Below are 19,442 nucleotides of genomic sequence, written 5' to 3'. Positions count from 1 at the left end.
TTAATTTTTGTATATGGTGTCATTAATCCTGATTCTAATGGAAACGGTAAAGTGTCACCATTGAGTCTGTGTGCTTGGTTTTGTTTTGTTTGTTCTTGTTTTGTAGATATCCTCTAGTAGGGTAAAGAAGGTTCCCTTGTGGAGTATGCTAAAAAGTTTTGTTGTTTTACTGTGTTTGGATACTAATTTTAATCAGATGCTTTTTCTACATCTATTGGAGGATATGGACTTTTTCTCCTTTACTCTTTTGATGTGGTAAATTGTACTAATAGATGTTAAACTTACAATTTTAGAGATAAACCCATATTGTTCATGGTACATTATTTGTTTTATATGATGTGACATTTTATTGACTAATATTTTTATTTAGGATATTGTATCTCATGTTCTTGAATGATATTGGCATGTAATTTTTTTTGGTGGTGTTGTTGTGGTACGCGGGCCTCTCACCGCTGTAGCCTCTCCTGTTGCGAGCACAGGCTCTGGATGTGCAGGCCCAGGGGCCATGGCTCACGGGCCCAGCCGCTCCGCAGCATGTGGGATTCTCCCGGACCGGGGCACGAACCCGTGTCCCCTGCATCGGCAGGTGGACTCCCAACCACTGCGCCACCAGGGAAGCCGGCATGTAATTTTTTAAATGCTATTTTTGTCTAGTTTTAAAACCTGTCTTGTAAAATGAGTTGGGAATGTTTCCTTTTATCTGTTTTCTGGAATGGTTTATGGAAGTTTGACGTTTATTTTTTGAAAGCTTCACAGAATTCACCTGTATAGCCACCAGCACCTAATGTTTTCCTTGTTAAATTTATTAGAATTTTAGAATTAAATTACTAATTATTAAAATTAAATTACTAATTCTGTTTCTTTAATGGTTCAAGACTTCAGGTTTTTATATTTCTTCAATCATTTTTTAGCAAATTATATTTTTACAGAAAATTTTCAAAAGATTTCAGGTTTATTCATACAAAGTTCATAATATTCTCTGTTACATCTGAGTTTTGGCCCCTTTTTTTATTCCTAACATTGTTTATTTGTTTCTTTTTCTATGTTTTTACTGATGTTTATTAAATGGCCAGCTTCGGGCTTCGTTGATTTCTCTCTTGTATCTTTACTTTCTATTTCATTAATTTTTATGCTTTGGTTTTATTCTAGTATTATTTTTCTAACTTCTTAAGTTGGATGCTTATCTCTTTAATTTTCAGTCTTTAGTATTTTCCATTGTAAACTTCTAAGGTTATAAAATTTCCTCTAAATAATTCTTTAGTTAAAGCCCTATGTTTTGGGATGATGATGATGATAACAGCAATTTGGTGTTATATTGCATTTACCATATGCCAGGTACCAGCTCAAGTGGTTTATATATTACCACACTGAATTCTAACAGCAAGTAATAGATGCAATTACTATTCTCATTTTATAGGTGAGGGAACAGAGGCACAGTGAAATTAAGTAATTTGTTCAAGGTCATACAGCTTGTAACTACCAGAAGTACTTTCATTGTCTTAAACTTTTATTTATTTATATATTAAAAAAATTTTGACTGCGTTGGGTCTTTGTTGCTGTGCACAGGCTTTCTCTAGTTTCGGCAAGTGGGGGCTACTCTTCATTGTGGTGCGTGGGCATCTCATTGTGGTAGCTTCTCTTGTTGTGGAGCAAGGGCTCTAGGCACGTGGGCTTCAGTAGTTGTGGTGTGCGGGCTCAGTAGTTGTGGCTCACAGCCTCAGTAGTTGTGGCACACGGGCCTAGTTGCTCCGCGGCATGTGCGATCTTCCCTGACCAGGGATCGAACCCCTGTCCCCTGCATTGGCAGGCAGATTCTTAACCACTGCACCACCAGGGAAGCCCCTTTCATTGTCTTGAATTCCAAATATTTTCTAATTTCTCTCATGATTTATTTATTTTTGCTCATAAATTTAGAAATGTTTTAAAATTTCCAACTACTTTATTTATTTATCTTCTTAAATTTTTAACCCAAATTCATTGTGATAATAAGAGAATATGGTATTTATAATGCTGATTCTTTGAGATTTGTTGAGATTTTCTTTGTGATCTCGTCTGTGGTTGATTTTCATAAACATTAGGTGTGTACTTGAAAAAAATGTGATTCTCTCATTGTTAGGTGCAGTATTCTTACTTGTCTTTTCTATCAAGTTGTTTTTTTAATTTTTCAATCTTCTGTATCCTTATTATTTTTTTTAATTTTCTGGCTCAGTTGTTCTGTCAATTTCTAAAAGATGTGTATAGAAATCTTCCTCTGTGATAGTGAATTTATCAGTTTCTCCTTATCAACTTACCAACTTTTACCTAATACATATTGAAGTGATGTTACTAAATGCATACTAGTTTAGACAAATTGTCTTTCTAGTGAACTGAATCTTTTTTTTTTTCTTTTTGCGGTATGCGGGCCTCTCACTGTTGTGGCCTCTCCCGTTGCGGAGCACAGGCTCCGGATGCGCAGGCCCAGCGGCCATGGCTCACGGGCCCAGCCGCTCCGCGGCATATGGGATCCTCCCAGACCGGGGCACGAACCCGTATCCCCTGCATCGGCAGGCGGACTCTTAACCACTGCGCCACCAGGGAGGCCCTGAACTGAATCTTTTATTAGAGTGTAGAGTTTATTTTTAGTAATATTGATACATTGAAACTTAAAGTTGACGTTATCTAATATTAATATAGTGAAACAGCTTTCATTTGGCTAGTATTTGCTTGTCATGACTGTCTCTATCCTTTTTTTCAACATTTCCATGTCTTTCATTCCATGTCTATGTAACCAGCATATAGTTACAGTTTTTATATCTAGTCTGACAATATTTATCTTTTACCTGGAAAGCTTAGTGTATCTACATTTATTGTGCTTACTGATGAATACCATATGATATTAGAATATTATTTCTACCATCATATTCTGTGTTTTTTTATGTATTCTGCTTTGCTTTTTTTTTCTGTCTTGCCTTTGGATTATTTGTGTTTTCCTGGCTGTAGGAAGAGGTTTCTAACGAGAATCTTCATCTTGGGTAGGCCCTGTTGCCATTGCAAGGGAAGCATGGATCATGGGGATTGAGCGATGCCCCTAGGACAGCCGCTGGCTTTAGAACTCATCTACTACTTCTTTCCTTGCCATATTATTCATCCATTTAAGAAGGAGTTTTACACATATTATGTGTATTTTAGTTGTATTTTAGTGTTTTGTAGTGGGAGATGTTACAGATTGGGTTCCCTGGAAAGCAGACTCTTTGCCAGAGACTAGAATGCAGAAGGTTGATTAAGATGTGCTCTTGGGATCAACACCTGAAGAAGGGAGAAGGAATAAGATTGAGCAGGGGGAGAAATTGAGCTGCAGTGCAGTCCCAGAGAAGGCCTTAGCCACCCTGTAGGATTCCCTGAGTTGAGCCTTCCTCAGAGTGAGGAGGCTGGGCCTTTGTACCTCTGGGTTGAATTTTCAGGCATTGAATGCGGCTACTTCTGGAAGAGGGTGGTCTTGACCAAGTTGGCTCTCCTTACATGAGGCAGTTCCCAGAGGGAACTGAGAGCTGGGGGCTGTCAACTCTGGGCACCCCCAGCAGGTGGGGCAGAAATCCTTCATTCCTGAAGGGGCACCTGCCACAGAGGGCTTTTCAGTCTGCCATTTTGCCAGAAATAGAAGTCCTCGAATGTCTCCATCCCCTACGCCCTCCCCAAACAAAAGTCTTACCCCCATGATCAGCCTGTGCCTGAAGCCCCACTATTTTTTTTTGAAAGAACAGAGTTCTCAAAGCTTTATTAAAGTGACTTTTCCAAAAACGTGAAGAGCCCACTATACCTCACCCCTTTAGTGAAGACGGAACAACCCACCTTGCAAGCCCCAAAAGGATCACCTGAAGCCCTACTCTTAAAGAAGAACATCGCTCCTGCCAGCCAAGGGTCTTTTATACACATCATGTCTGTCCTGACTCTGTGCCTTTACCCACACTGTGTTCCCACCTGCTATGCCTCCCGCCTGTCTCTCTGCCAGTCCAAATCCTGCCTCTCCTTTTGTTCTCAGCCCACAGTGCACTTCCCCTGCTCTGAATTCATAGCGCTTGTGCTGTGTGTACTTAGCACAGGCTGCCCAGCACTGTCCTGTTGTCTTCTGTGTGACTGCACAGCAGGCAGGAGCCCAGGCTGGGCCTGCCTTGTCCTGCCTGGTGTAGACAGGACTCCTCTATACTCTGTCTTTCCTCCAGCCTTCCTCTCTCCTGTGCCTCACGGGGGCAGATCTGGGCTGCCTGCATATGGCTGGTGCAGGCCTGAAGCTTGAGGATATGAAACTGGGTCAAGGAAAAGTACAGCCTGACTTCGTGCTGTATCTCAAGTGCACATTCGAAGGCTCTCACCACTGATCCAACTCTCCCCCTACCGAGGGGCAAAGCCCTCTGTTTGACTGCCTGGAGAAACAGGCACAGCCCCAGGAGGTGGGGATCACAGGGACTGGAGGATCTACCGGGGGGGGGTGGCTCTGGAGGGGGACGGTGCCTAGCGGGGACAGGGTGGAGATGGAGGGCGCCCTAGAGAGGAGGAAGGGGCTGAGCTGACCACCGCCTGGGGTCTGTGCTTCGCTGGCAGAACCGCTCCAGTTTTGCTGGTCAGAGCAAGTTTTGATGGGGCACCTGCTTGTAGGGCTGGGACTGGGGGGAGGCAAGCGAGGCACCCAGGGGACAAAGTTTAAGGCGGCTCCCTCTCAGGTATCGACCCTGCGCTTGCACAGGGTGGGGGGTGGGGCCGTCCTCGATTTTGTCCCCTGGGTGCCTTGCTTGCCTCCCTCTAGTCCTGGCTCTGGGCTCTCTGCGCCCAGCTTGCACTAGGTGGTGGGTATTAATCAGCTTCCTGTCCCTTCCCCAGATGTCCCTCAGGGATGCAGAGCTAGCCTCTCACTCCTCGCCCTCGCCCGTCTCTCTCTCTAGTTTTTTTCTTTTTGGTATTTGTACTTTCCAGGCAAATTTTACCTCTTAGAGGATCTGGTTTCTCCCCTTTGACTTATCCAGGCCTATTCACTTCTCATCTAATAGGCTCTCATCCAATAATTCCCAAACTTAGCTCTTAACCCTATGTGTAGGGACCTCCCCCTCCACGTACATACACCTACAGGTGATGGATTCATCAGGTAATTACATGAATTATTAATATTCATTAAGGGTTCATGAGCGAGGCTCTGACCTAAGCAGATAATCCTAAATGAAGATTATCTCATTTAATCTTCACCATAATCCTGTTAAACAGATACAATCCTCCTCATTTAATACTCAGAGAGGATGAGTAACTCCTGTAAGTCCGCACAGCTTGTAAAACCCTTGTAAGAGATATTTTATTCATCTCTGAATTCCCAGGACCTAGCACAGAGCCAGACATTAATTGTTGAATGAATGGTGCATACAAAGAGAATACCCCAATTTTTTCCCTACAGTCAATGCATGTCCATTAAACACTCATTCCGCTTTGTGCTGGGCGAGAAGGGATGTTATTCAAGAATTATTAAGTATGCTACATGTCCTTAAGGAACTTACAGAACCCTGAAAGAGACAAACATGAAAAATAGGTAAGATGGTATGTATATAAATACATTTGGAATTGTGTGACAAAGACTATAAATCTTATAGGTTTCAGAGGAGACAGCAATCAAGATGGTCAGTAGCGAGGTGGGGCTTGATGTGGGCTTTGGAGAACTAGTGGGTTGCAGAGACTGGGGTTGGAGATACTCTGGGGGACAGGCTGAGGTGCTGAGGCTGGAGGAGCAGGTGATGGAAGTCACTGAAGGCTTTTACATTTCTCTTTGTTCCCTGGCGCTCTGAGGCCAATGGCCTCTCTGGTCTCGGTTTAGTCTTAGGTAGTATGAGTGGGTGGCCTAGATGCTTTTGTCACAGGTTGGGCTTTGCCAGACCTTTTGAGGGGGCCCACAGGTCCTGCCGAGGCCCTAGACTGTGGAGGGATGGAAGTGGGGCAGGTAAGCCAGGAGGTGTGTGTGTGATGCCATGCATAGAGGGGGCTGGGGTTATTGGGAGAAACAAATACCCAAACCCACAGACGCTCAGCTTCCTTACAGTCAGCCTCTGTATCTGCGGATTCCACATTCATGGCTTCAACCAACCGTGGACTTGGACCCTGCCAATGCGAAGGGCTGACTGTACCATAGTCTGGGGGCTTAAACAACAGAATGTTATTGTCATACAGTTCTGGAAGCTGAAGTTTAAGATCAAGGTGTCTGCAGGGGGGTTCCTTCTGAGGGCCGAGAGGAAGAAGGAACCCCATGCCTCTCCCCTAGTTTCTGGTGATTTGCTGGTAATTTGGGGCATTTTTTGGCTGGTAGATCTCTGCCTTCATCTTAACACAGGTTTTTTTCCTGTGCATGTGTCTGTGTCCAAATTTCCCTTTCTTTATAAGACCACCGGTCATATTGGATTAGGGGTCCACCGTACTCCAGTGTGACCTCATCTTAATTTAACTAATTACATCTGCAACAACCCTATTTCCAAATAAGGTCACCCTGGGATTAGGACTTCAACATATGATTTGTTTTGGTGAGGGCAGGGAGACACAGTTCAACCCATAACAGCCAAAGGAACTAAGAGGGAGGCAAGGTTGGGGCAGGAATGAAACGATTGGAGAAGTTTAGCTGGACTGGGTTCCACAGGTCTGGCCAACAGTGTGAGGTGTAACCTCGGAGGCACCTGCACACGGAGAATCTGGGGGCTGCCATAGGATGGAGAAAATAGAATTAGTGGGCGCTCTCGACAGAGAGAGTAGTTGGAATGAATGCTTGGATAAGTGTTTGAGGGAACCCTCCCCCATGTCCCCATCACTCCACTGCCGTCCAAGGAGGGAGGGGGTCCCCACTCTGCTCTCTGTCGTGTACTGTCTGCAGCCTGAGTCCCTGAAGAAGCTGGAGGGCTGGTGTGCGCATCCCCATGGTACCCCATGTTCCTCCTGAAAGAGGCCCCCCTCCTTGAAATAAATATTGAGCAAAGATTTGACAAAGAGTAGTTGGAAGGGCTGTAACATTTTTGGATGGCCTAGGGTACCCACTCTTTGGGTCTGGCCCTGACAGTAGAGGTCTGGAACGCCAGTCATGGGAACAGGACTGTTTGGAGGTTGGCCAGCGGGGAACCCAGCTTCTCTGTGATGCAGAGGCTGGGGTGGGGCGAGGTTGCCCCAGAGTTGTGCCTGGAGCTCATCTGGTTTCTCTCTCTGGACCCCTCCTATGGCTGGTGCCCCCGTGTGCACCCTCCCCTCCCTTCACCTTGGCACTGGCTGTACTTGGACTCCCCGCCGGCCACTCCTTAGTCAGAGGCTTCCGCAGAACCATGGATGGCCTTGGCATCCAGGAGGCTCACTGACACCAAGGGCCTTTCAAGGAGGTCAGCCCTTTGCCACTCGCCTGCGGACCCTCACCCATGCCAGTGCCCACCACTTGCACCACCAGCCTTCTTTCCCCTCTGGGGGTGGAGAGCATGGGGGGGCTCAGCCTGGGGAGCGCCCCCCCATTCCTGAACTCAGGATGCTTCACCTGCGGCATCTTTTCTGTTGCCCCCAATGAAAGGCTCCACAGGCAAACCCTGGGGAATGAACGCACTTCCCTTTCCCCCTGAGGTTCTTCTTGGGGGGAATGTTACCGTCAGGGAAATAAAGTGAGTCACTAGTGAGTCAGGATGGAGACCGGGTGAGGGAGTACGTGGAACCTGATAATTATGCCCATTAATCCTCCTGTAAAGGCTTCCCAGCTGGCAGGCACTTTCTCTCTGAGCTGGGTGGGGAGGGCCTGCACCTTCTCCAAGAGGGCCTTCCTGAGCACCCATCCCAGCTCCTTCTGTGGACCTGGGGACAGCGGAGGACTGTGGGAGGGGAGGAGGGCAGTCTGCAAGCCCCGGGGGGGGAGGCCGAACCCCCAGACTCCTGGGGGCCCAGCTGAGTTCTTTGCTCAGAAGACGACATTGGTCACCTCCCTCCTAGATGACTTTGAGGGGCCGCAGAAAGGTGGCGCTGCTTCACCTGCCACCTGCCCTGGACCCCTTGCCAGCCCCAGAACGAGCCACTGTACTTATGCCTCAGGCCACTGAAGGTGCCAGTCCTCTTCTGGACCATTCTTCTCCCGATCCGCCCGTTTCCTCATCACCTACTTCATATCCTGCTCATATGTCACCTTCTCAGGGAGAAGACCACCCTATGTGGAGGACCTCCTCACCCCAAACTCCTTATTCCCCTTGCCACCCTTTATTTTTTCCATAGCACTTTTTACCATTTGACACATTATGTGTTGTGTCTCCTATTAGCTTATCTGTCTCCCTCTGCTCAAAATTAAATGTCACTGGGGCAGGGCCTTTGCTAGTTTGTTTACTGTTGAACTCCAGCTTGTCATGGCTGTTCAACAAATATAGAATAATAAAATAATATATGTATATGTATATATATATATATACACACACACACACACGTATACATATATAATGAAATAAAAATAGCATGAATGGATAAAGGAAAGATATCATGTCAGCTGTGAGGTACAACATAAGTGCTTTGCTGATTAGTTATAGAAGAGTGGTTATACATTTTATTTGACAAGCTTGGTGTGAAAGAAATGGCTCATTTCCTCATATTCTTTTTTTTTTTGCGGTACGCAGGCCTCTTACTGTTGTGGCCTCTCCCGTTGCGGAGCACAGGCTCTGGACGCGCAGGCTCAGCGGCCATGGCTCACGGGCCCAGCTGCTCCGCGGCATGTGGGATCTTCCCGGACCGGGGCACGAACCCGTGTCCCCTGAATCGGCAGGCGGACTCTCAACCACTGCGCCACCAGGGAAGCCCTCCTCATTTTCTTTTAATTAAAAAAAAAAAAAAAGACTAAACTGTATCCACCAGCTGGTGGGAAACTTAGTCTATCATTATTGAGGTGCCTTCCCTCTGCCCCCCACAGGGTAGTGTGAAGGTCCTGGAGGCTTGTGTGGAACAAAACAGCTGGGGGGCTCCCTGGGCCATCCCGGCTTCAGCCAGTCCACTTCTGCTCCTTGGAGGCTTCTGGAACCCTGGGTCGAGCCTCCCAAAGTGCCCCAAGCAGCAGTCCTTTTGAGGCCCTGCTGTCCATTTAGAAGGGGACAATGGAGAGGAACTCCAGACCACCATCGTGGGCTTTCTGGACTTGAGGAACCTCCTGCTCAGCCATGGTCCCACCCACCCACCCATCCCCAGACCTGAAGGGCCTCCCGCTGCCTTCCAGGTTGGCCTTGCACAGTTTCTTCGGTGAGCCGGGAAGCTTTCAGCCTCCACAACCCACATGGTCCTAAAGTAAGGGGTTGAAAAAGCCAAGCTACCTTCTTGGAATGGAGGAGGGAAAATACCAATGAATAGTTCAATAGGCTAGCCTCCCACGAAAGTTAAGTATTGATGTTTTGTGAATGATTTTCTTCTTCTGTTATTCTTTTCGAATAGAGCCGACTCAAGGTTATCTTGTCAAAACAGCAGCTCAGTAATTTGCATTCCTAATATATGCTTTGTCCAGTGGGAGGGCAAGGGCGGTTGCAGGCAGGGCTCGGGAGCCTGCACACCCCTGGGCTTCCTCTGTGGGTGCCTTCTGTGATGATGAGGCTGTCTGTCGTGCAGGAGGCAAAGGCTGAGGGTCGCTGACCCAGCCCCCAAGATGGAAGACCCCAAGGTGTGCTGACTCCTGGCATAGGATCCCACACTTTGGTGGCTGAACTGTGAGGCCAGTCTCCTGAATTCCAGGCCTAGCTTTGCCTCCAGCTGGCTGAGAGGTAACTCCCAGTCTCTGCCTCAGTTTCCTCAACTGGGAAGGATGATGCACACCCTGTCTCCCTCCTAGGACTAGGGGCAGCCTCGAATAAAAGGATATAAGTCAGGGGCCGTCACTGGGGGTCCCCAGGCTGCGTGCAGCCCTCAGCAGGGGGTGTTTGGTCTGCACAGCATTTAAATTGGGAAATTAAAAATAAAAGTCTGGGTTTCCAGCATCTCTTGGAAGAATGAACAAAATGGCAACCCATGGCCCATCTTCTCATATGGCAGAAGCGGGCTGGGGCTCAGGACACCTACCCGGGCAGGAGTAGCACAAGAATCCCAGTTCCTGCTGCCTTTGCTTCACTCATTCACTTCAATCACTGTCTGCCTCCCGGGAGGCTTGACCGCTCACTGGCGGAAGTGAAGCACTTTGTGGGAACGTAGAGTATTGATGTACAGTTGGATTTTTATTGGATGTTTTATCCAAGGTGTGTTACAGGTGAAATGGCCCAAGGAGAGTGAAGATGATTGGTTAACGGAGAGTAAGGGCATTATGGGACCATCCCCCGCTTTAGAGATCAATGTCAGGGAATGAGAGTGGCCCTTCTGACCAGCACGGGGTCCCTCAGGGGGGTAAGGGCACCATGTTCTTGGTGGCCCACCTGCTTGAGACTAAGTTGACTCAAGGAAAAGAGGAGGATTTGGTTCTGTTCTTGGTCAACACCTGAGTCAAGAAGGGCTTTTAGCTCAACTGTTGCAGCCACTTCTGGCTCCTGATCCCTACGTCCCCATCCTCACAGGGGCCTGGGCTCTCCCTGCCTGGGAGGGTGAGCGTTTAGAAACACCTCTGTGTCTACAACCCCTCTACCCGCCCCAGGAGGGCTGGACCCAGTGAGCCATCTGGGGTGTGTCCCCCCACCCCACCTTGTTTCTTCCTCTTTCCTGGGATGTGAAAACCTCCTGCTCTAATTTTTCCTCAAGAGGGACCTTGGAGAGGGTGGGATTCAGGATTCTGGAGTTCTAGAACCTAAAGGTACCCGAGTCAGCCCCTTTTCCCCACTCTGCTTGCTTAAGGGATCTTGGGTAAGACAATTTTACATCAGGTTTATATACACGTCTCTTCTCTAGAAAGGACTATAAGCATGTAGGGATGACACACAGAGAGGTAGGCAAAGGGGACCAGTGACTCAGGGCAGACTGTGTGGTGCCGAAAGGCTTATGCTGACTGGGCCAGGAGGCTCAGGGAGGAGAAGACACTTCAGCTGGACTTTGAAGTTTGGGTGGGACTCAAGTAAGTGGGGGATGGGATGAGGGTGAGTGGGAATGCCAAGGGCAAAGGCGTGAGAGTTGAAATGCCATGGTGGGTCACGAGGCTGCAGGCAAAGCTGCAGGCAGCTGCTGGAAGGGCCCCTGAGTTGAGGGTTTGGAACTTGTCCTTTGGCGATGGGGATTCTTAGAAGGTTCTGGAACGGAGGAGGGGTGCTGCTGGCATGGTTCTCAGGGAGCCAGCTCTGAGGGAGCATAGGAGTGCATGAAGAGTGGAGATGAGGCTCGGAGGTTGGTGCCTTCCTATCCTCTTCTGACCTGGGGAATGCAGAAATGACAGTGGCTTCAGTCTCCCCCTGCAGAGCCCGAGGAGGCACGGCCTTCCTTGGAGGTGGCTTGTGAGGACAGGATGCAGATGCCATTTCATCCGGAGGCACCCGGCCAGCCTTTGCGTGATCTGGGCTGCAGGCCCAGTGCCCCACTGGGTTGTGCACTCAGCGCCTGGAGTCCTGGGCTCTGGCATCAGGGGTGCGATTTCTCAAGGAAACCCAAGTGTCCACAGTGCCCAGTGTCCTGCACCCCACGGATTCAGCCTGTTTTGGCTCAGCGTCCCTGGTGATTCCGACATCTGAGGGGGCATTGCCTGACACTTGGCCCCAGGGCCTGCTGTATGCAAAGGCAGGTGGTGTAGTTACCCATACACTGTGAATGGAGTGCTATGGATGCACCACAGCCCCGCTCCCATAAGCCATCTCCACTGGCCTCCTCCAGTGCGGAAGTCCCAGGTTAGAAGTCTGTGACGCTGGATCTCCCATCAAAATGGGGGAGGATCTCAGAGGATATTTAAGCAAGCTCCTTCATTTTACTATAGTCTATGATTTGTTTTATATAAAAATATTATCACTAAATGATTGATGGCAAAGGCAGCAGCTCTAATACTTAAAATAATAATAATATAAATTTATAAATAGTTAAAAATATTGGATAATGACAGATACTGTATGATATTCCAGTTATCTGTGGAAGCTAAAAAATAAAACAAACTAGTGATTATAACCAAACAAAAATAGACTCACAGATATAGAGGACAAACTAGTGGTTACCAGTGGGGAGGGGATGAGAGGAGAGGCAAGATTGGGGTAGGGGATTAAGAGGTACAAATTATTATGTATAAAATAAGCTACAAGGGTATATTGTACAACTCAGGGAATACAGCCAATATTTTATAATAATTGTAAATGGAATATAACCTTTAAAAATGATGAATCACTATTTGTACACCTGAAACTTATATAATAACATTGTACATCAACTATACTTCAATAAAATCTTTTTGTAGAATATTGGATATTAGAAAAGTCGTGTGTGTGTGTGTGTGTGTGTGTGTGTGTGTGTGTAAAAAGCATGGGGACAAAAGGGGAGGAAGAAGCAAGGGCCTTGGGATCAGACATGGACTTGAATACTTTCTCTGCTCCTTCCAGGTTCCGGGCAGATTATGAATCTAATCTTATGAGCCTCGATTTCCTCATTTGTGAAATGGGGGGATAATAATACCTACCTCCAACCTGTTGGGAGGATTCAAGATAAGAAAAACCTATCACGGTGCCTGGAACATTATATCTATATCTATATCTATATCTATATCTATATCTATATCTATATCTATATATTTGGCTGTGCTGTGCAGCTTGTGGGATCTTAGTTCCCCGACCAGGGATCAAACCCGGGGCCCCAGCCGTGAAAGCGCAAAGTCCTAACCACTGGACTGCCAGGAATTCCCTGGAACATATATTTTTTTAACTCACTGCCATACATCTTAGTAACCCTTCATAATTTTTGGAGGATATTATCAATGGAGGTAATACCACTCTCATGGGCACTTCTGTCTGTTTTTAAATTGCTTCTCCAATATATGATTTTGTCTTTTGCCCTGAAACTCCCCCTGGTAGTTGACTCTGGGAAGCCTGGGCCACTTTTGCTACCCTCCGACGGCTGCAGGAATTACTGCTATGAGAGTCAGGGGTTAACAGACATGACTGTGGGTTACACAGCAGGAGACCTAGCTAAGCTGGGCTGTCCTCAGCGACAACAGAGTAAAGCTGAGCCTCAGTGAGCCTATCACAGATTTCATAATCAGAAAGTCTAGACTGGAGCTATTTGAATTTTAACAGTCACAGAACTTTTAAGTAAGTACAAGGTGTGAAGTGGTACCCTAAGCTTTTCAGTGCTCAGGGCCTTAAAGTATCTGAATCCAGTCCTGAATAACTCAGTTTAAATAATTCTTTACATGTCGCATTTCCCCAGGTTTAAGGCAACGTTAATGTTTGTTTCACCAGCAAGGTGCCAAGATTTCTCGAGGCTGCCACAGCCCAGGAAGTTCCCTGCACCGACTCCAAGTCCTGTTAGTGATTTCAGTTCTGCACTTTGTTTTTTAAAAATTATTTTAACACATTTTTATCGTGAACAAATTAAGAAGAAGATGGAGAATGATGTGACAAACACCATGTAGTCGTGACTGTGAATTATCAATGTTAACAAATGTTAACATTCTGCCCTATGTATTTCAAATCTTTTCCTCTCTTTTAAAATAAATTAGACATAAAAAACAGAGGACCCTTTGTAGCACTTTGATTGCTAATATTTTTTATCTTGTTTGCTAATATTTTCATGTGTGTTTGTGTAATCACCGGAGCTGTAGGGTGAGCATTGAGAAAACATGAGTTTGCTCACCTTGGGGTCCTGACCCAGGCCCTGGCACAGTTGCTGGCACAGAGTAGATGCTCAATAGATTTTTGTTGAATGAATGAATGAGTGAATAGAGCTTCTTTTTCCTTTGTTATCCTCCTTCATATCTCCACGTACCTTTTCCTCACTGGTGTTTCGTTGGCTAATAATAGACAATTCTTACACTTAGCTCAGGAATAGAATTCAAATTACTGTGTAAAATATATTGGTTTTGAAACTTACACAATCAGGTTTTTTGGAGATAAATTAGAAAATGTTGCTAAACTGAAAGAAGGAATAAACCTGAATCCTCCTTTCAAAGATAACCAGCTTTATGGTTTAAAACCCTACAAAAATGGGATCATTAATGCATATCCCCTTTTATAACTTGCATTTTTCACTGAATTTATTATGCACACCTTTCTGTGTCATAGTTCCTGCTAAATATTGTAATAATTGATGTCTTCTTAGTAGTCTGTCACTTCTACAACCCTGGGAGGACTGTCTTGTGAAGAGACACCCGGGTCTCACAGGGGCCAGTTTGGGCGGGAGAGTGAGAGTGCTTCTGGCTCACCCTCACCCCTCGTGCACTCGGTGGACACAAGTCTCGCTGGCCGGACTCTCTCTAAGGAGCCTGTGAGTTTCCTAGCTGAGTGCTGGGCTGGGAATTGCTTGAATATGCTTGTGAACCAGCTAATTTTCAAAATTGCAGGTGGAAATACTACTGTTTTCTTGGCCTATAGACAGTCTGGTACAAGCTTTTAGGAATAAAGGTTTTTACAGTCAGAAAGCCAGAAAGTGCTGGGTTTAAACCCTAGGTTGGCCACCTGTTAGCCTTGTGGCCTTGGGCAAGTTACTAAACCTCTCTGAGCTGCACATGTCATCACCTATAAGTGCAGAAAATGGGACTTGCCACATTAGCCTGTTGTTGGAATAGAGATAATGTATGTGAAGGGCCTGGTTCACTGTAGGTGCTCAGTAAATGTTTCCCTTCCTGATAAACCAAACCCAAATTCTCTCTAAGAAATACCTTGCAATATTACCTCGAAATGTCTCTTTGAAAGGAAACATAACAGATACATAAATAAAGGTATTTATATTATAGATGTTTACAATATATTTATAAATGCATATAAGATCGATTTATGTATTATATGCATATAATATTTGTTATGAATAGATAAATATATAAAGAACTTGAACCAGAACCAAGTGGAACGCTGCTGTTCCCTGAACACTAAGAACTGGACGGGCATTTTGCTGTGGCTTCGGACTCTGTCCTGTGAGTTGTGCCTATTCCTCTCCCAGGCCAGCTCCGCTCTGCCGAGGAGGCTGGAGAGTGTGAGAAGAGAATCGGAGTCACTTGGCGAAGCATCGATTGAGCACCTCATGTGTGCAGCCTTCTGCTCACGGGGCCCCAAGGGCGTCCTCCGCCCAGCGTGTGGCTGGAAATGGGGCAGACTCGCAGGCGGAAGGTGACCTGGTGTTGCCATTGAGGACACAGCTCAGCCCTGTAAAACTTTCGGTCAAGAACTTTGGAGACATCGAGACAGTTCTCCCGACTTGAAAGATGGGAATAGAGGCCTAGAGAGATGTAGAGACTTCCCTGAGGTCACTCAGCTCATTAGTGGCTGATCCGGGTGGACCAGAGCCCAGCTCCAACCACTGTCGCTGCCCCATTTCCCTTAGTGTAGAGACTTTATTAGAGGGCTTTATTTTTAGGGGTTTAACTGTTTTATTTTTGTTTGCTTTATTCTCTACTTAAAAGTTAAAGTTTACCCCACGTACCAGGGTCTTTAACGGGACTTTAAAATTCACATTTAAGGGCAAGCCAGTCTCTAGAAGGTGCACTGAAGCTCCGTGTTGTGAGCAGTGGTTCTTAACGGGGTCGATTGTCTCAACAGGGGACACTTGGCGATGTCTGGAGACAGTTTTGGTCATCACAGCAGGAGGGTGGAGGATGAGGACCTGCTGGCCTCAGAGAGTAGAGACCAGGGGTGCTGCTCACCAGAGGATCACAGGACAGTCCCACAGCAAGGACTGTGCAGCCCCAAATGTCAACAGTGCCAGATTGATGGGGCGTCAGCAGCCCTTTCCTCTGTAGCCTTCTCTTTTGACTTGGTCAGGTTCCCTCCGGGAAACTCATCCATACCCAGACCTTTGGGGGCAGGGTGGCTGGGACCGGGCGTGCTCAGTAAGCTGACTTTCAGGTCAGCCCAGCTGTTTTTAGCCTATTATCTCGGTATATGAAGAGTGCCGTCTGCAGGGTGGGCAGGCAGAAGGTCCGGACTGCTTGGGCTTAAGGCAGGGGACTTGGGTGTGTGGAGGTGGGGAGTGTTTAACGCTCCTTATAAACCTGAAGCAACTCTCCTGCCCGGGGCTCCATTCTGCAACCCCACCTTCAGTGGCCCCGAGCCTTCCTGCGTCCTGCACGGAGAATAGATTTACTTCTTACAGGCGTCAGGGCTCCACTGTCTCTGGCCTAAGGCAATTACTCATCTGCTTTGCATCTTCCAAAATGTTGTCGCTGGCCCCTGCTACTCCCCTCCGTCCATGCTCACGCCCTTGTTAATGCCTTTGCTGTCCTTTCAGTCAGGTTGGGGGAGGGAGCGAAGACAACCATGTGTGTTGAGTCCATCATCATAAACCAGGAGGTGTGTCCTTATGAGCTGGAAAACTAGATTTCATTAAAAACTTTGCCGTGTGTGTGGCCTCTGGGGAAGGCAAAGAGCTGGCGAGCTGGAGCTCTTCTGGTGTGAGTCTCTGGAGGTGGAACTGAAGGGCGCACCAGATGGGGTAGGGGAGCTCTGTGACCTTGATCTCGCTAAGCCTCAGATTCTCTGCGTGTAACCCCGCCCTGCCCGTAAAGGTGGAGTAAGGGCACGGACGTGTAGACGAGCAGAGAACACCGTAAAGGGCTGTGATTTATTACCGTCATCCTCCTGGGTGGACATCCCTCTTGTCTCCACTAGGCGTGATCAAGGCGAGGTGTCACGTGGCACATGCCAGAACGTGACTCTCTGGTGATGGGCTTACCCAGCACGTGAGCATGAGTACCGACTGCCTCGTTCTCTTGCCAGAGGTCTCCAGTTTGGTTGGCAGAGTGGTGACCAGCTGGCCAATTGGACGGGGCTCTTTAATGTCACGGACGACCCAGCAGTGCAGAGTGGCAGTGACTCCAGCTCCAGGTACAGACCCCGGCGAACGACCAGGGAAGCTCATCCCAGGGTGACCCTGCACCCCCTGCCCCATGGCCTACCCCCCAGGGCTGCCCTCAGGGAAGAAGCCGTCTCAGCACAGTGGCCCAGAGCTCACTTGGGGATCCTGCCTTATCTGCTTTGACAGGAGGGGTGAGGGCTAGGACCCAGCCAGAACAAAGCAGGGACTCCTGAGCCCCTCTCTTTTTGGGGGGGGCTGGAATGGGGGCTGGAGAGGGAGTCTGGGTCTCCAGCCTCCATGTGAGATGGGGGCAACATTCCACCCCTGCTGCAAGGCTTTCGGATACCCAGCCACAGGTGTGTGTAGGTTTGTGGGGGGTGAAATCGGGGTGGGTGAGGGTCATGGGCTCCCTGTTCCTCTGAAATCCCACTGCACAGGCCATTCCTACTCTGCCCATCTGTGAGGCTGACCTTGGCTGGGGAAGAACGTTTTCATCAAGATACGGTGCTGAGGGCTTCTCTGGCGGTGCAGTGGTTAAGAATCTGCCTGCCAATGCAGGGGACACGGGTTTGAGCCCTGGTCCGGGAGGATCCCACATGCCGCGGAGCAACTAAGCCCGTGCGCCCCAACTACTGAGCCTGCGCTCTAGAGTCCGCGAGCCCCAACTACTGAGCCTGCGTGCCGCAACTACTGAAGCTCACGTGCCTAGAGCCTGTGCTCCGCAACAAGAGAAGCCACCCCAATGAGAAGCCCGCGCACTACAACGAAGAGTAGCCCCCGCTCGCCGCAACTAGAGAAAGCCCGCACGCAGCAACGAAGACCCGACACAGCCAAAAATAAATAAATAAAATAAATAAATTTATTTAAAAAAAAGATACGATGCTGAGAATTGACATTCATACCATCACGTGGTTATTTCTTCTTGATCGGCTGTAGTGCTTGGAGTTAAATAAGTAATTAAGGGCATTCTGTATATTCAGGAGTAGGAGTTCAGGAACTATTTGTAGAATGAATGAAAATGGGATATTCTCAGGTAGGGCACACTCATTGCGGGAGGTAGGGGGGAGCATTGTGGGGAATTTTTCTGATAAGATGGGATGCTCTCTCTGCTTGGAGCTGGGTGTGGCTGGAACTTCCCAGCTAAGGGTTTCCTGGGGCTAAGTTGTTTGTTTCCTTAATTTTTGCATTTATAAGTATGGGCTAACTTTCAGATCAGTTTCCCTGGGAAAGAGGCCTGAGTTTTCATTGCTGTTAATTTTGACACCCAAACATCAAATCGACCCTGCAGAGGAGAAATAGTATGTTTTTCAGGGACCTCAGGATATCTGATTTTGTTCAATGCTTTGAAAAAGAAAAGATGCGGCTCCAGTGTCAGAAGCCGTTTGGGAAGGTGTCCACAGACAGGCCTTGGAGTGTGGTGGGCAGCCTCGGACCGTGGCCTGGGATCAGGGTCTTATTCTGGCCTTTTAGGAGCCCAGTTCTTTCCACATATGCGTGGTGGGAGCCCCGGCCAGCCGCTTGGCCCCTGGGATGTCACCCAGTGAGAGTGACAAGTCCAGAGCTGTCTGTTCCCTGTGTAGAGCCTCCAATGTTGGTCCTTCTGCTGTGTGACCCGCCCACACAGATGGCGGGTGGTCTAGATAACTCTTCAGGTGTCTCCCTGGGAAGGACTCCTTGAAGGGCTCACCAAGAGGTTTTGGCTAGAAGGTGCTAACAAATTGAGCAAGACACAGCAGGCCCCTGGGAGGCCATTCTGGGCAAATGTCCTGGGCAGGGGCTGCACGAATTCTAACTTTTCCTCCTGCCAGCGGCTTTGTTCTCTCTGCCCTTTTCCTTCAAGCTTATCTCTAATTTCTCTACCTATCTCAGCCCACCTAGTCTCTCCTCTCCCTTTCTTCCTGTCACCCTTTCTTTGTCCACTTTTCTTTCTCAGCCCCTGTGTTCTGCCTCTCTCCTCCTCCCTCTCATCTCCCTTCCCCTTTATCCTCTCTCCCTCTCTCAGCAACTCAGGCCAGCCTTCCCTTCCCTGTCTCCTGGGGTCCCTCAGGGCCAGAGACACCTGGCATCTGTCAGGTGCCCTTTATTCAACATTGTTACCCACTGAGTTGATTTCCTTTCAGAGAGCCGCCATTTGTGACCGAGAGCTCCCTTAGCCACTGAATAAATGTGATGGCCACACATTCCAAGTTCTTCTGGGACACTTCCAACTCATATCCCAATTTCCAGTTGGCCTCCAAACTCCCCACGTATGTGAGAAAACACAGTATGTATTTCACACATGTAGAAAATAATGGTTAATGTAAGTAGAACTGACCTGTATGTTGGTGACTCTTTTCTTTGGTGTGGGAGCAGCTTCCGCCTTCTTTAAAATGGGCAGGACAACTCCTGGCAGCAGACGTGCAGGGCTTGGGGGAGGACCTAATGACACTGTGAAAGGGCTCTGCAGAGTGAAAGTGCATCATCCTAGCGGACAACTCTCCGTGCCTGGAATACGGGATGAGCTCTGTGGTATTGTTCACCTACTGAATAATTCAGCGTATGCCATATTTTGCTATCCGTAGCTG

The 19,442-nt window shown here is 47.8% G+C and overlaps 1 protein-coding gene across 3 annotated transcripts in view; it reads left to right on the top strand.

Moving 5' to 3' along the window:
- ST8SIA5 (ST8 alpha-N-acetyl-neuraminide alpha-2,8-sialyltransferase 5) overlaps positions 1-19,442 on the top strand; it is a 64,024-nt gene that overhangs the window by 9,869 nt on the left and 34,713 nt on the right. Inside the window, exon 2 of one of the 3 annotated variants that reach the window (XM_060119247.1) lies at positions 16,800-16,907. The exons of the other annotated variants lie outside the window; for them this stretch is intronic. Within the exon in view, the coding sequence (XP_059975230.1) occupies positions 16,800-16,907 (108 nt within the window). The remainder of the gene's footprint in view (positions 1-16,799; positions 16,908-19,442) is intronic. 3 annotated transcript variants of the gene reach the window in all.

This window comes from Mesoplodon densirostris, chromosome 15 (assembly GCF_025265405.1).
Source record: "Mesoplodon densirostris isolate mMesDen1 chromosome 15, mMesDen1 primary haplotype, whole genome shotgun sequence".
NCBI lineage: Eukaryota > Metazoa > Chordata > Mammalia > Artiodactyla > Ziphiidae > Mesoplodon > Mesoplodon densirostris.
Note: the sequence above shows the minus strand (reverse complement) of the source record. Positions and strands in the feature narration are given on the sequence as shown.